General features: G+C 44.7%; 1 protein-coding gene across 2 annotated transcripts in view; it reads left to right on the top strand.

Annotated features, from left to right (window-relative positions):
- Positions 1–4,412: 4,412 nt before the first annotated feature.
- The window catches only part of LOC107983708 (zinc finger protein 665-like), a 97,584-nt gene continuing 84,251 nt past the window's right edge, over positions 4,413–17,745 (top strand). The window contains exons 1-3 of one of the 2 annotated variants that reach the window (XM_062972779.1): positions 4,413–4,437; positions 6,670–6,787; positions 11,746–16,207. In XM_062972779.1, the coding sequence (XP_062828849.1) occupies positions 12,027–13,421 (1,395 nt within the window). In that variant the 5' untranslated portion in view covers positions 4,413–4,437; positions 6,670–6,787; positions 11,746–12,026 and the 3' untranslated portion in view covers positions 13,422–16,207. Of the gene's footprint in view, positions 4,438–6,669; positions 6,788–10,244; positions 16,208–17,745 lie in introns of those variants that run through there. The other variant, XM_062972784.1, reaches the window with a different exon arrangement.

Here is a 17,745-nt window from a genome sequence, read left to right as displayed (position 1 = left end):
AACTACCCTAAGAACACAGGCGCATTCAACAGCCCAAGAAGATGTAAACTGTTAGGGTTTAGGACTTTATCTCGCAATCAGTGCTATGAGGATGTTCAATTGAAACTAGTATTGGGCTTGGTGGTTCAACTGACTAAAGTGATTCTTTGCCGTCTGTTTGTCTTCCAGCTCAGTTTCAGGGCTCGGCTCAGCTTAGGGTCCCACCTGGGAAGACACTGAAGGCTGCGTTTTCAGTCCTATTGCAAGAAAGAAAACTGCAAATCAAACTGAAGTTACACCTCTAGCAACTGAATGCGTACATATAACAATAACAATAATAATGATAATAATAATAATTTTATTTCTTACTTGCCACTCCTTGCAATTCAAGGGAGGTTACAACACAATTTTAAAAACACAAACATTGTCAAAATTCAACAAAGATATATATATATATATATATAAAACTAACTATAAAAGATCTACATTAAAATTGCCTTTCTATAAAATACATATTAAAGTCCATAAAACATCATACAAAGGACACAAGTTTAAAATATATACCCCTCTCAAGGCCTTAAATGCTGAACCTCGGATGCTGAACCAGTGCCTGGCCGCTGTGGCAGACTGGATGAGGAGGAACAAGCTGAGGATCAATCCCGACAAGACAGAGGCCCTCCTGGTCAGTCGCTCGTCTGATCGGGGTATTGGGTGGCAGCCTGTGCTGGACGGGGTTGCACTCCCCCTGAAATCACAGGTCCGCAGTTTGGGGGTCCTCCTGGACTCAGTGTTGACGCTTGAGGCTCAGGTGTCGGCGGTGGCCGGGAGGGCCTTTGCACAACTCAAACTTGTGTGCCAACTGCGACCATACCTCGTGAAGTCTGACTTGACCACGGTGGTGCATGCCTTAGTTACCTCTAGACTGGACTACTGTAATGCGCTCTACGTGGGGCTTCCCTTGAAGACGGCTCAGAAATTACAACTGGTCCAACGCTCGGCTGCCAGATTAATAACGGGGGCAAGTTACAGGGAGAGATCCACTCCCTTGTTTAAGGAGCTCCACTGGCTGCCGTTCATCTTCCGGTCCCAATTCAAGGTGCAGACCATCATCTATAAAGCCCTAAACGGTTTGGGACCCACCTACCTCCGTGACCGTATCTCCCTCCATAAACCTGCCCGATCTTTACGATCATCCGGGGAGGCCCTTTTATCACCACTGTCTATATCCCAGGCCCGCCTTGTGAGTACAAGGGAGAGGGCCTTTTCTGCTGTGGCCCCCCGACTATGGAACTCACTGCCTACTGAAATCAGGCAAGCTCCCACTTTGTTAGCTTTTAGGAAAGACCTGAAAACATGGCTCTTCCGCTGTGCTTTTGGTGAGTAACTTCTGTTATATATTTCTGTGTTACTCCCCCCAAACATCTATCCTCTAAACTGCCCCACTCTTATAGGTCCCTGTCCACATTGGAGTACCCCTCTGTCCCTCTCACTCCGGGTTTTATCTTTGTGTTCATGCGGCCTGCTCTTGTTTTACTGTTTCTTGATTTCTTGATGTGATGTCTATTATTATCTATTGTATTACTTTTAATTATGTTATGATATGCTGTTTTATATTTTATTATATTGTATTGCTTTGGGCATGGCCCCATGTTAGCCGCCCCGAGTCCCCGCTGGGGAGATGGTGGCGGGGTATAAATAAAGTTTTATTATTATTATTATTATTATTATTATTATTAAACAGAGGCGTTGAACGCGCCCTGTAATTCGATCCAGTTAGAAGCCTGGCTGCCGAACGTTGTACTAATTGTAATTTCCAGGCCGTCTTCAAAGGCAGCCCCACGTAGAGCGCATCGCAGTAATCCAGTCTAGAGGTAACTAAGGCATGGACCACCCTGGTCAGATCAGACTTCTCGAGGTACGGTCGCAGCTGGCGCACAAGTTTGAGTTGTGCAAAGGCCCTCCCGGCCACGGCCGACACCTGGGCCTCAAGCGTCAGCCCCGAATCCAGGAGGACCCCCAAGCTGCAATGGACCTGCGCCTTCAGGGGGAGTGCGACCCCGTCCAGCACAGGTGGCCACCCAATACCCCGATCAGACTTATGACTGACCTGGAGGACCTCTGTCTTGTCGGAATTAAGTCTCAGTTTGTTCACCCTCATCCAGGCCAACACAGCGGCCAGGCACTGATCCAATATCCGAGGGGCTTCCTTGGAGTTCGGTGGAAAGGAGTAGTAGAGTTGAGTGTCATCTGCGTAGAGATGGCACCTCACTCCAAAACTCTGGATGACCTCTCCCAAAGGTTTCATGTAGATGTTAAAAAGCATGGGGGACAGAATGGAACCTTGCGGGACCCCACAGGTCAAAGGCCAGGGGTCAGAGCAGGTGTCCCCCAGCTTCACCATCTGGGAACGGCCCTCCAGGAAGGACTGAAGCCACTGCAGAGCGGAACCCCCAAGGCCCATCCCGGAGAGACGTCCCAGAAGGAGACCATGGTCGATGGTCTCGAAAGCCGCTGAGATGTCCAAGAGAACCAGCAGGGTCACACTCCCCTGTCCAGCTCCCTGCGGAGGTCACCCACCAAGGCGACCAGAGCCGTCTCCAGGCCTGAAGCCAGACTGTGATTGGTCCAGAAAATCCGTTGGATAAGCGAGTGTTGGATAAGTGAGACTCTACTGCAGGGGTCCCCAAACTAAGGCCCGGGGGCCACATGCGGCCCTTCGAAGCCATTTATGCGGCCCCCATGGTGGCGGCTCCCTCCTCCTCCTCCACCGAGGAAGACACTTGCGTCTGGTGCGCGCCTTCCAAAGGTTTGTTTGTTTATAATGGTATTTTAATTATTATTTAATTAATTATTAAGGGGTGCTTTTCTAGTGCTTTTGGTGCACAAAGGCAGAAGGGGATTGGACTAAATGGCCCAAGGGGCCTCTTCCAACCCTCTTTATTATTATTATTATTATTATTGACAGAAGGACACAGCAAATGAGATATATATGCTGGATTTTGTATCACAAAATCACAAGTTGAACACTTCCCAAACAGTTAGGACTGTGCAATTTATTATTATTATGTGATGTATTTTATTATGACACAGCAAACAAGATAGATATGCTGGATTTCTTCTTCTTCTTCTTTTTATTATTATTATTATTATTATTATTATTATTATTATTATTATTATTATTAACAACATTGAGGCTGGGTGGCCATCTGTCAGGGGTGCTTTGCTTGTGCTTTTGGTGCACAAAGGCAGAAGGCGGTTGGACTAAATGGCCCAAGGGGTCTTTTCCAACCCTTTTTCCTTATTATTATTATTACTATTGACAGAAGAACACAGTATAACACAGCAAATGAGATATATATGCTGGATTTCGTATCACAAAATCACAAGTTGAACACTTCCCAAGCAGTTAGGACTATGTGATTTATTATTATTAGTATTATTATTAGTATTATTAACAACATTGAGGCTGGGTGGCCATCTGTCACTGGTGCTTTGCTTGTGCTTTTGCTGCACAAAGGCAGAAGGGGGTTGGACTAAATGGCCCAAGGGCTCTCTTCCAACCCTCTTTATTATTATTATTATTATTATTATTATTATTATTATTATTATTATTATCATTGAGGCTTTTTTTCGCGTTTTTTTTACTTCAAAATAAGATATGAGCAGTGTGCATGGGAATTTGTTCATAGTTTTTTTGAAAAAACTATAGTCTGGCCCTCCAACGGTCTGAGGGACCGTGAACTGGCCCTCTGTTTAAAAAGTTTGGGGACTTTTTATCCAGCGAGTGTTGGATAAGTGAGACTCTACTGTATATGGCAGTCGTTATAATGAGGGAAGAGGAAACTGCCAGTCCCGTCAGACCTACACTTCAGGTTCTCAAGCGACACTTTAGGAAGCCGGGAAACCTCGCCGAGCGGAGGCGGAGAGAGGAGGCTGCTTCCCCGACACGACCCGTCCACGCAGAGGCGCCTCCCGCTCCTTGGCCTGGCCCCCTCTTCTCCGCTTCAGCAGCCTGCCTGCCATGAGGAGCGGGCCAGGAGAGTCCGGCCCAGAGGCGGGAAGGCGCGGGCGAGTCTGCCTGGAGACGGATGACGCGGCGAGACGAGGCCCATTCCCATTGGCCGATTCCTGGAGTGACCGTTAACGGCAGAAGGACGGAGGGGGGGGCGGGGCGGGGGCGTTCCTGCCCGGAGACCGATGACGCCGCTCTGAGAGGAAGGCGGATTCTCATTGGCGGACGCTGGGCGTTGAGAGGAAATGAAAGAAGGGGCGTGTCTGTCCGCCTGCCTCTCCGCTTCTCTCGGGCCCCGCCCCTCTGTGGGTCTCCTGCCCGCGGCCGCCATGTTTCTTGAGGGCGGAAGTGCAGCGAGAGGCGGGAAGACTGGGGGGGAGGGGCCGGGCGGCGCTCTTTCCTGTCAGAAGGAAGGAAGGAAGGAGAGAGAGAGAGAGAGAGAGGAGGTGAGTGGGGGGAGGGATGGGGGGCTCCCCCTCTGCCCTCAGGCCGGCCTTCCTTCCTTCCTTCCTTCCTTCCTTCCTTCCTTCCTTCTTCTCGGCCTTTGGGAGGGAGCGGCCTCTCTGTCTGTCTGTCTGTCTGTCTGTCTGTCTGTCTATCCAGAGACTCTGCGGCCTGCTCTCTCCTCTGCGCATGCGTCCTCTCTCTCTCCCCCCCCTCCAGAAGACTGACGCGCTCTTGTTGGGGCTGCCCCTGAAGAAGGCTGTTTTCATGTTTGTCTTGTTACGCATTTTCAATGGTATCCTGAGGCTTTCATGCCAAGCTGCTTTGAGTCCCTTTTGGGGAGATCAAGCGGGGTATAAATATCCCAACAAACAACCACGAGCAGTTTTGGTTCTTGGCCAATGGACAGAGCAGTTCAAGCCCAACCTTCACCCTCAGTCTTCAATTCAATGTGGCTTTGTTTTTATAGGCATTCAAGGCGTCAGATGGTGCCCTTGTTGTCAGCCGCCCTCAATGATGTCAATACATCTCTCCCTCAAACGGATATACAGCAGAGTCTCACTTATCCAACAGAAACGGGCCGGCAGAATGTTGGATAAGCGAATATGTTGGATAATAAGGAGGCACTAAGGAAAAGCCTATTAAACATCAAATGAGGTTATGATTTTACAAATGAAGCACCAAAACATCATGTTAGACAACAAATTTGACAGAAAAAGTAGTTCAATACGCAGTAATGCTATGTAGTAATTACTGTATTTACGAATTTAGCACCAAAATATCACGATGTATTGAAAACATTGACGACAAAAATGCATTGGATAATCCAGAATGTTGGATCATGATGTAAATTTAGAGCAACGGGAAGAGCCAGGGAGGCAGTTCCATCTTGTCTCCTGTGCCATAGCAACATGCTGTGCTAATTTTATATACATATATATATATAATACACAATAATTTATAAATATACAATATATTGTACGTACTTGTAATATTGATAATAATATTATAATGCAATACAATATTATACTAATTAATAATATAATATTAATTATATATTATATATTAAATGTAATATTACTAATAATATTACCATGAAATTATATAGTACAATATAGTAATTTAATGGCTTATATTGTGCTATGCTAATAATATATTGTATGTACATTTGAATTGTAAGCCGCTCTGAGTCCCCTTCGAGGTGAGAAGAGCGGCATATAAATATAGTAAGTAAATAAATAAATAAGTCTCTCCCTCAAACGGATATAGTCATTTTTTCCAACCTCTTTCGGGCGGATGAGTTAGAAACCCAGAGCTCAGGGGTAGATTTTGGAGCCTCCAGTGGCCTAGGGGATAAAAGCCTCCGGGCTTGAAGGTTGGGCTGCTGACCTGAAGGCTGCCAGGTTCGAATCCCACCCGGGGAGAGTGCGGGTGAGCTCCCTCTCTCAGCTCCAGCTCCATGCGGGGAGATGAGAGAAGCCTCCCTCCCACAAGGATGGTAAAACAGCAGAACATCCGGACAATGTCCCCTGGGCAACGTCCTTGCAGACGGCCAATTCTCTCACTCCGGAAGCAACTCGGGTTGCTCCTGACACGAAAAAAAAGCGATAGATTCTCCTGAATTGACCGACTGGCCCCCTGTTTCAGTAGTGAAGGAGCAGACCTGATCGTTGGTCTAAAAAATGGAAAAGTACTTGGATCGGAGTTAATTATCCCGGAGATTTTGACATCGGATCCTGAGTGGTGGACTCTCTTCTTGGTGGCAGTCTTCACCATCATTAACAACACGGGCATCCTACCAAACCACTGGCAATTTGCCATTATAGTTCCAATCTACAAAAAAGGTGACCCTCCCGATCCTTCCAATTACTGGCCAATTAGCCTTCTATCGGTAATTGGAAAGCTTTGTGCAAAATTCCTATTAATAAAGTTGCAGACCAGGCTGGACCAGAACAAAACCATCAGCCCTGAGCAAACGAGTCCGTAAGGATAAATCCGCCTTGGATCACTGCTTCGTACTTTCTCAAATACTCCACGTGTTACTGCATTACTCCCAGTTTTTAATCTCTCTTATCTTGACATCCATTGCTTAAACTACTAAAAAGAATCCCCCCAAAAGTTGATCTGTCTTCTATATTATTGTCCATTATTTTTAAATCTAGTAGTCCTGCCTTTCTTCTTCGGTCATCTTCTTGTATTTGATCTTGGTTCAATTGCTTGTCTTTTCTTTTCAGTATTTATACCCCGCCCTTCTCGCCCCGAAGGGGACTCAGAGCGGCTTACAGAACACGCATACGGCAAACATTCAGTGCCTGATTCTACAATTAACAAGGACACACAACGCAGACACAGGTAAAAACAACTTTTCCCATCTTATTTTCGGCATCTTGGAGGCTGTGCTCAACACTGGACATGGGGGGAGGGGGGGGCTGTCACTTCATCTTCCATGTTGAGGAGCTTCTTCCTGATCAGTGTCCTTAAGGGCATCTTTATTACCTCCCCACTGAAAGCAGTACCTATTTATCTACTCACATTTCTGCTTTCGTCCTGCTTGGTGGGCAGGTGAGCTGTGGCTATTTAAAATTGAAATAGACTGAACACATTCCAATTCCAATTAACACGTTAAAATATGACACGATGTAACAAGTGACACAAGGTAAATGACAATATAACAAAATTTGAAAAATGTTCTGCTCCTGGTTTGAAAGTATCGTTTCCTGTTTTATTGTGCATTCCTTACTTGGAAAGGAGTTGCTCTACTCCGAAAACTTGGTTTTGTGGCTGCCACAAAGGAGTGAGAGTTGAATTGATTGAGACCTGGTGATGAGGAATTTATTGAAAAATCGGAGCAAAATGTGCTACAGCAGGATGTCCCTCCCGCAGAAACCAAGTTTTTGGGTTTGAGAAACTTTTCCCATGTTTTTGTGATGGAATCCATTAGGAAATGGCATAAGTTCTTCTTGATTGTTCCTGGCATCTTGCTCCTTTTTAAAGAAAACTGTGGTATCGTTGTATTTATTACCAAATGAATTTTAGGAGATTATTAGTCAAATCTGTTTGTTAGTAAGTTAGTGTTATACGTATACGAATTAATAGATACCATTATCCTTCACCCCCCTTTCCCGCTACACAGCCTTTCTATGAACTAATGTCTCTTACATGAGGGGTTTGTCCATACTATTTAAAACAGATATAAAACAATCGTCTGTTAAAGCACCACATTTTAAAATCTCATTCTTCTTGATCTCTTGTTCAGCCCATTTTTTCTTTTTTTATCTTCCGATCAGCGTTTTTAGTTCCAACTACTCATCGTTTTTTGGACTTCTCCTTTCTTTAATATCTGCTTTCACTACGTCCTGCTTTCACCATTCAAGAATATAATCTCGCTCATTCTTGTTTAAAGGCATTGTGGTCTCTTTCTTGGCCTTTGTTTCCTGTGCGGCATTCAGCATTTGCTTCAGAGGTCTGAACAACCTGTGTCTCCTTGTATATTCCAGCTCTTTTTGAAGAGATTTGGTTTGGCCTCTTCTTCTGGCCCCAGATCTCTTCTGTGGTATCTCCCAACTTAATTGGAGGCTTCTCTTGTTCCAGCTATAATAATAATAATAATAATAATAATAATAATAATAATAATAATAATAATAAAAAACAACTTTATTTTTATATCCTGCCCCATCTCCCCGAAGGGACTCGGCGTGGCTCACAACAGGAACAAGCCCGAAACAACAACACAACATATTTGACAGAAACTTAAAACATTCCAACGATACACAAAATAAAATATGGACAATACATTAAAATCCAAGCAGATAAAATTCAGAGTAATTAAAAGCAAACCAGCGGGGACAGGTTTCATAAAGTGCTGTATCATGGAAATAAGTAACAGCGATAAAGTGCCATATGCTTTTAAAACATAAAGAAGTATTCTGATGACAGCTCTATTGGGCCTATTCATTCAAACGCGCTCTGGAACATCCAAGTTTTTAATTCCCGGCGGAAAATGGGCAGTGAAGGCGGTAACCTGATCTCCTTAGGGAGAGAGTTCCAGAGCCGGGGGGGGGGGGGGGCACTGCCGAGAAGGCCCTCTCTCTCCCTCGTCCCCACCAGCCACATTTGAGACAAAGACTCCTCTCGCTCCCGCCTTTGTCTCAAATGCGGCTGGTGGGGACGAGGGAAGGAGAGGGCCTTCTCGGCAGTGGCCCCCCGGCTCTGGAACTCTCTCCCTAAGGAGATCAGGTTAGCTCCTTCCCTGCCCATTTTCCGCCGGGAATTAAAAACATGGATGTTCCAGAGCGCGTTTGAATGAACAGGCCCAATACAGCTGGCATTAGAATGCTTCTCTCTGTTTTAAGGGCATACGGCACTTTATCACTCATTTCCATGACACAGCACTTTATGAAACCTGTCCCCGCTGGTTTGTTTTTAATTCTATGATTTTATTGCTTGGATTTTAATGTATTTATTATTTATTTTGTGAATCGTTGGAATGTTTTTGGTCAAATGTCTTGTGTTGTTGTTTTCGGGCTTGTCCCTGTTGTAAGCCACCCCGGGTCCCTTTGGGGAGATGGGGCGGGATATAAAAATAAAGTTTATTATTATTATTTATATTATAACAGATTTCATATGCAATAGGGTAACAGTGTAAATCAATGTTTCTCAACCAGGGGGTCGGGACCCCTGGGTAGGTCACGAGGGGGATGTCAGAGGTGTTGTCAAAGACCATCAGAAACACATATTTCTGATGGTCTTAGGAACCCCTTTGGCAGTCCTTGTGAATGTGATCAACAAATTCTCTGGTTAATTTGGCTCGGAGCGGTTTACAGAAATAGATTAAACCAATACACTTAGCTTTAAATTAACAATAACAACAATAAAAACAACAATAAAAACAGACATAGCCCCGAGTTTTTCACCCATTGGATGCTTGTCGGAAGAGCAAGGCTACAATCGAGAAGGCTCTCTGCCTAGTAGAAGACAAATGATAAGTCCGTATGTTAGGGACTTCAAGCAAATTTTGGTCTTTGGACCGAAGTAATATCTGGGGTTGGTGGTGGGATAAGCGGGCCCTCAGGTACGCCGGCCCCAAACCATGTAAGGCCTTAAAGGTTAGTACCAGTATCTTGAAAGTAGTCCGGTACTCAATCGGTAGCCAGTGCAGCTGTTGTAGAATTGGGGTGATACGCCACCTCGCCGGCACCCCGGCGAGAAGACGAGCTGCCGCATTTTGCACCAGCTTCAGTTTCCGGATCACTGACAGAGGAAGGCCAATGTAGAGGGCGTTACAGTAGCCGAGCCTCAAGGTGACCGTCGCCTGGATCACCGTAGCCAGGTCGTTCCTAGAAAGGTAGGGAGCCAGTCGCCTAGCCTGACGTAGATGGAAAAACGCAGATCTGCTCACAGCAGAGACCTGGGCCTCCATTGTGAGCAGAAGGTCCAATAAAACCCCAAGACTTTTTACAGAAGATGACGGACGCAGTGTCTCGCCATCCAGGGTAGGCAGCTGCATCTCCCCCCCACCCGGACGGCCCAGCCAAAGGATCTCCATCTTCGCTGGATTCACCCTCAACCTGCTGGCACGCAACCATCCAGTAACGGCCTCAAGGCACTGATGGAAACTATTGGGTACGGAGTCCGACCGGCCCTCCATCCTCAGAATGAGCTGAGTGTCATCAGCGTACTGGTGGCACTCGAGCCCAAAGCTCCGCACCAGTCGGGCAAGCGGTCGCATATAGATGTTAAATAATAGAGGAGAGAGAATAGCCCCCTGTGGGACCCCACAAGTTAGTGGAGACCACGTGGAAACCATCCCTCCCCTCACCACCCGCTGTCCCTGATTCTGGAGGAAGGAGGACACCCATTTAAGGGGTATCCCCCTAACCCCCGTCATGGCTAGGCAGTGGGTCAATAGATTGTGATCGACCGTATCAAATGCTGCTGTGAGATCCAATAACACAAGCAGCGCTGATCCGCCTTGATCCCTTTGGCAGCGAAGCTGATCTGTGATGGCAACTAGCACAGTCTCCGTCCCGTGCCCCCTACGGAAGCCGGACTGGAAGGGATCAAGTCCAGCTGTGCGATGGAGGAACTGCTGCAACTGTTCCGCTGCTGCCCTCTCAACCACCTTGCCCAGAAACGGAAGATTCGAGACTGGGCGGTAGCTAGCGGGAACCGAACGATCCCAGTCTGGTTTCTTCAGCAGCGGAGATACCATCGCCTCTTTTAAACCCTCTGGAAAAACTCCTTGCTCAAGGGAGCTATTTATTATATTCAACAGAGGTTCACGTAATCCCTCCAGGCAAGATCTTACTAGCCAGGAGGGACACGGATCGAGGGAGCAGGTGGTCGGCCTAGTTGCAGTCATCTGGTGGCACAAGCTATACCTGGTACTACCCAGATGACGGTCAGAAGCATCATCTTTAGCACATAATTTTAGTTCGAGCCACAACATTGTCTCCTGTGCAAAAGCAAACTTTTGCCTTTATTTTTCCTTCATTTACAATGTAATGTCTTCCTGTCCTTGTTGCCTTTCTATGAATCCGCTGCAGTTTGCCAATGTCCTTTCTAAAATGGACTGAACTGAGCAGAACTGGGCAGGAATCATGTCTCCCACCCAAGGGTGCTGTTGGAGTGCAGAAGGATCTGGAGGGCAGCAGGATTCCCACTCACCCTGGGGGTCTATCCATCTGTCTCCTCTATACCGCCTTCTCTCATGTACTGCTGCTAGTCTGAGTGCCTTGGCTCTGGCTGAAGTTACATACCTTTGTGGTATAGGTTTTGTAAGAATGCAGTATGTCAAGGAACTTTGTGGCCTAATGTGCTCTCAGTGTCTCCAGGCGCCTTGCTTTAGAAACGTGGGGCAGGGATCACGCTGCAGGGAAAGAGAGGATCAGGAAAATATCTCTCCCCCAAGTTGGAGGAAGTATTTTTCTCCCAAGACTGATCACTTGGGATAGTCTGTCCATACAGATGGCCACTCAGGTTTTGAGTGGAGATGTGAAGAAGCGGGATCTAGGTAGGAAATGCTTTGCAACCTTAGCCCCTTTCTGTGTTGACCACATTATTAGAGGCCTTCCTTTACCAAGGTTGGATTAGACACAGGATCTTAGGCCGCTATCCCCTTTGCAGGGATTGTTCTTTGTTGGGCAAGTGTTAAAGTGCTTCTCAGGAGGCAACGGGCTCTTACCAGTTGGGCCAGTCTTTCTCCCCTCTTCCCCTGTGATTGCTACAGCACTAGGCTATTGTTCTTCATGTTCAATGAGATCTTTCTGTACTCTGCTCCTGATAAGATTTTCTTCTCATTCGTCTCCCAGGTAACCTCTAAATGAACCTTATGAAGAAAACATTGCCCTTTGTCTTACGTCTGAAATGAAAGTACGCAGGATTAACAAGAACAAGAAATAAATTGGAGAAATTATTTTTCAAGCTACATACCTTTGAATGTAAGGAAAGGGAGGATTGTGCTGTAAAAAGAGGGGTTGGTAAAGAGAAAATAAGGCTACAGCAATACAGAGACTGGGAAGAGGAAATGTCCTATTCAGGAATCCATATCTGTGAACTTCAGGCATAATATTAGAATAATAAATGTTAAAAAATGGAAAATTCATTGTCAAAATCACACACAGGGGAGAAACGACATAATTGTAAGGACTGTGGGAAATGTTTCATTGAGAGAAGTTCTCTTGCTAAACATCAACGAACTCACACAGGAGAGAAGCCATATAAATGTGTGGAATGTGGAAAGAGCTTCAGTCAGAGTGGACATCTACACACCCATCAGAGGACCCACACAAGGGAGAAGCCACATACATGCATGGAATGTGGAAAGAGCTTCAGTAAGAGTGGAAATCTACGCACCCATCAAAGGACTCACACAGGGGAGAAGCCATATAAATGCATGGAATGTGGAAAGAGCTTCAGTCGGAGTGACTATCTACGTTCCCATCAAAGGATTCACACAGGAGAGAAGCCACATACATGCAGGGAATGTGGAAAGAGATTCAGTGAGAGTGGACATCTGCGTATCCATCAAAGGACTCACACAGGGGAGAAGCCACATACATGCATGGAATGTGGAAAGAGCTTCAGTGAGAGTGGAAATCTACGCACCCATCAAAGGATACACACAGGAGAGAAGCCACATAAATGCATGGAATGTGGAAAGAGCTTCAGTCAGAGTGGAGATCTACGCACCCATCAAAGGATCCACACAGGGGAGAAGCCACATAAATGCGTGGAATGTGGAAAGAGCTTCATTCAGAGTGGAGATCTACGCACCCATCAAAGGATCCACACAGGGGAGAAGCCACATAAATGCGTGGAATGTGGAAAGAGCTTCAGTCGGAGTGACTATCTACGTTCCCATCAAAGGATTCACACAGGAGAGAAGCCACATACATGCAGGGAATGTGGAAAGAGATTCAGTGAGAGTGGACATCTGCGTATCCATCAAAGGACTCACACAGGGGAGAAGCCACATACATGCATGGAATGTGGAAAGAGATTCAGTAAGAGTGGACATCTGCGTATCCATCAAAGGATACACACAGGAGAGAAGCCACATAAATGCATGGAATGTGGAAAGAGCTTCTGTCAGAGTGGAGATCTACGCACCCATCAAAGGATCCACACAGGGGAGAAGCCACATAAATGCGTGGAATGTGGAAAGAGCTTCATTCAGAGTGGAGATCTACGCACCCATCAAAGGATCCACACAGGGGAGAAGCCACATAAATGCGTGGAATGTGGAAAGAGCTTCATTCAGAGTGGAGATCTACGCACCCATCAAAGGACTCACACAGGGGAGAAGCCACATAAATGCATGGAATGTGGAAACAGCTTCAGTCAGAGTGGACATCTGCGTATCCATCAAAAGACTCACACAAGGGAGAAGCCACATAAATGCATGGAATGTGGAAAGAACTATAGTAACAGTTCGAATCTTCATACCCATCAAAAGATTCACACAGGAGAGAAGCCACATAAATAGGACAAGTGCCAAGAAGCAGAATGGTTGTCCAAAGAACTTCTAACGACTATGACTCAAAAGAGACATGAACAGGAAGTGGAAGGGGAAGAAATCACAAAATCATATAACCATAGAGTTGGAAGAGACCTCATGGGACATCTAGTCCAACCCCCTGCCAAGAAGCAGGAAATTCCATTCAAAGCACCCCGGACAGATGGCCATCCAGCCTCTGCTTAAAAGCCTCCAAAGAAGGTTCCACAGCTGAACTGCTCTCACAGTGAGGAACTTCTTCCTTATGTTCAGGTGGAATCCCCTTTCCTGTAGTTTGAAGCCATTATTCTGCATCCTAGTTTGCAGAGCAGCAGACAACAAGCTTGCTCCCTCCTCCTTATGGGATTTTGGCCTGCATAAATAGGGGCAGAGTGTCTAGATCCAGGGAAGTCATGGCACCCCTCTATTCTGCCTTGGTCAGACCACTTTACCTGGAATCACACTGTGTCTAATTCTGGGCACTGCAATTGAAAGGAGATGTTGAAAAGCTGGAAGGTGTCCAGAGGAGGGCGACTAAAATGATCAAGGGTCTGAAGAACAAGCCCTATGGGGAGCGGCTTAAAGAGCTGGGCATGTTTAGCCTGCAGAAGAGAAGGCTGAGAGAAGAATGAATAAATGCATGTACAAGTATATATGAAAATATCAATCTGGGTTTGTAAAAGGAAGACAAATGTCACGTTTGATAGGAAGAGTAGTAAACAAAATATGTGTGTCTCAAGAGAGGAAGTTAAAAGTGGGGATACTAGCATTAGATATATTTAATGCTTTGATTGTGTAGCATGGCAGATAATAAGTGAGATTATGAATTAATTTGGAATGGGAAGTAGAATAAAAGGATGATTAGAACCATTTTATTTGCTATGGTGATAGAATTATGTGCAAACGCCATCCAAAAAGGTAAGAATGTAGAAGGTGTAGGAATAAAGGAAAAGCAGAAGGTGAGCTTATTTGCTGATGACACATTGTTATTGATTAAATATCTGGGTAGGTCAAATGGATAGGAGAGGGGATCATTGAAAGATATTTGGGAAAACAGTGGGTTTATATTATACAAAGAAAGAAGAAAAAGACTTTATAGAACAGAGCTATACGGGAATTAGAATCAAGAACAAATTAAAATACCTGGGTGTAAGTATAACAAAGGACTTAAAAGAAATAGAAGAGGCAAATGTAGTAGCATTGAGGAAAATAGTTCGAAAAAATTAATACACATCTATCTTGGTTTGGAAAGACAGCAATACTAAAAATGAAAATGCTTCTGAGGATAAACTTTATACTTACATATACCTTATATTTATAATGCCATTTCAGATTACAGAAGAAGAGTTGAATACATTATTTCTTTGCAACATTTCTACCCCACCTTTCTCCACCCCAAAGGAGACTCATTTGGACAAATGATAAATACTGTAATGGCAGTCAAAGAAATTGACGAAACAAGTTACAGAACAGATCTCAAAAAGAAGAAGGATTAGCGCTTCCTCATATGAAAAAATATTATAAAGCAAACAGACTGGGATTGGTTATACAAGGAATGATGAAAAGGAGGATGTAGAATAGTTAATAATGGATTCAGGAAAAGTGGAAGAAGAAATTCGGAATAGGTTTTAAAATAGTTTATGAGAAAAAAAATAAGGTAAACTGGGAACCCAATGTTGAGTAATGCATTAGAAATATGGAACAAATACAGGAGAAAGTTAATAACAGATGGCTCAATAATAACCCCAATTATAATGGAAAAGACATTTACAAAAAATAAAATATATATATGATGGATAAAAAATTAAGGGGAAAAACTTAGATTAAATAGGGGATTGGCCAAAGGTTGGAATGAAGAAAGAAAAGATTAGGAACATAAAAATTTGAAAGGAATATCCAGTAAAATTTCTCAAATATTAATTGAAAAAAAAACAAAGGAAAAGTAAAGAATAACACCTTCAAGAAGATTTGGAAAGAAGATATAGGAATGAAAATCAATGAAACAGAGGGGTTACAATTATGGGGACAAAGACACTTGAAAAATATATCCATATGTGTTAAAGAAAATTATTATTTAGTTGATATGGAAATGGTACCTCACACCCATAAGAATAGGAAATATAAATAAAAACTACTCAAACAATTGCTGGAGAGGATGCCAAGAATCGGGAACATACATACATATGTGGTGGCAGTGTCAATATGTAAATAATTTCTGGGGAAAAGTATTAAGAGAGATAGAAGACACAATGAACATTCAAATAGAAAGAAGTCTTAGCATGGCTTTATTCTCATTATATAATAATAAACAGTTGGAAAAAGAGGACAAAGATGCGATAACAAACGCATTAACAATTGCAAGACAGCTTATAGCAAGGAATTGGAAAAGGGAAATAAATATAGAGATAGAAGAATGGTATAAGGAAGTATGGAAACTGGGAAGAAATGATAGGTTGACGTGGAGAGGGATTTAGAAACAAAGTGGTTGTGATGATGTCTGGAGAAAATGTATTGGAAGAGGATTCACAAAGAAAGAGGGAAAATTACCTCCTCAAGAGGGAATGAAAAGGAATTTTGGACAGATGATAAATAAAAAAAGTGACTTGGGGGAGGGAACACGGTGGTGAGGGTAAGAAATCTGTATAAGCGTGAAAATAACAGTAGATGCCAAATGTTAATGTATTGTAGATTGTACTGAATATAATGTGGCTGCTGTAAAAGGATGTACGATTTTTTAAAAAAATAATAATAATAAATGTATTTGTAATTTGTATAAATATGCATTTGTTTTTCTTTCTTGTCTTTGAACAGAAATTATTTTTAAAAACAGATTATGATGTAGCAGCTATAAAAGCCAATGTGATTCCAGGCTGTCCCGATAGGAGGATTCTGTCTATATCCAAGGAAGTCACGGCCTCCTTTCTTCCGCTTTGGTCAGACTCACCTGGAATGACCCTGTCTCCAGGTCTCGGTCCCACAATTCAAGACGGATATTGACAGGTCAGAATATCTCCAGAGACGGGATGTAGAGAAGGGCGGAGAGAGACAGCTGGGTATGTTTCACTTGGAGGAAAGAAGGAAGGGCTTCTCCCTCGGCAGGAAGGAAATGTTGGATCCCAAAAGGGTTGGCCGTGGTCAGGATGAGAGGTGGACGGAGAGGAAAGGCGTATCCATGAGACCCCGTGTTGCCTCCTCCTGGAATGGACTCCTAGGACCCTAGAGCCGGAAGAGACCCCCAAGGGCCACCCCGTCCTGCCCCTGCCATGCAGGAAGGCACAATCAAAGCACTCCCGATAGATAGCCTCTGCAGAGAAGCCTCCAGAGAAGGACACTCCACGACACTCTGAGGCAGCCTAGGCCACTCTCCAACAGCCCTTACTCATTCTTATTGTGTATCTTTGTATATTAAGAGAAGACTGTAAATAGTTATAAGTAGTGAATAAATCAAGAATAAAACCTCCAAGGACTTTGGATGAAAGTCAGAACTCAAGAGTGTTTATTCAAAGAGACGAACTAGTTTACAAGGCCAGAGGCTGTGAAACTGTGACCAGGACTCTGCAGTGTTTTGGGGGTTGGAATCCACTCCTTGCCTATGAGACAGTCTGTCCCATTGTATAGCTGGAGGAGGCCGTGAGAGGACTGAATTCACCTGCCTGTCTAGCAGGGGTGTTGTGTGTGTGTTTTCCTCTGCTTCTCCTTTCCTTCCATCACTCATTAACACTGACTAGTTGTGCAGGCCTCACCTACACAACAGAAAGCATTTCCTGAAGGTAAGAGTTGTTCAGTAGTGGAGTCTGCTCCTATCGGGAGTCCAGAAGAGTCTCCTTTGGAGGTTTGTAAGCAGAGACGGCATGACCATCTGTTGGGGGTGCTTTGGTGGTTTATTCCTGCGTGGTCTGAAGATGATTAGCCCCTCAGCACACAACCCAAACTGACTGGGAGGAGGAGGAGGAGATGTGTGTTCTTTCGCCATGAAACCACTGATCCCGTGGGTCTGGAGTCCAGCCCCATTCTCTCCAAGCAGCGTCACCATCCAGACCATCCTCCGCAGGTCGCTCTCCAGCCTCTTTTTGGGGTCATCCAGAGAGAGGAACCCGCACTTCTCTAAGCCCTTGCCTTCTTACCCAAATCAGAGATTCACAGAATAGTATATTTGGAAGAGACCACGAGGGCCATCTAGTCCAACCCCCTTCTGCCAGGCAGGAAAAGCAGAATCCCTTGCCAGAATCCCCGCAGGGTTCAGTACTGTCTCCCACGCTGTGTAACATCAACATGAAGCCGTTGGGAGAGATCATCTGAAGTTTTGGAGTTCAAT

The sequence above is a fragment of the Anolis carolinensis genome, chromosome 2 (genome assembly GCF_035594765.1).
Source record: "Anolis carolinensis isolate JA03-04 chromosome 2, rAnoCar3.1.pri, whole genome shotgun sequence".
Taxonomy (NCBI): Eukaryota; Metazoa; Chordata; class Lepidosauria; order Squamata; family Dactyloidae; genus Anolis; species Anolis carolinensis.
Note: the sequence above shows the minus strand (reverse complement) of the source record. Positions and strands in the feature narration are given on the sequence as shown.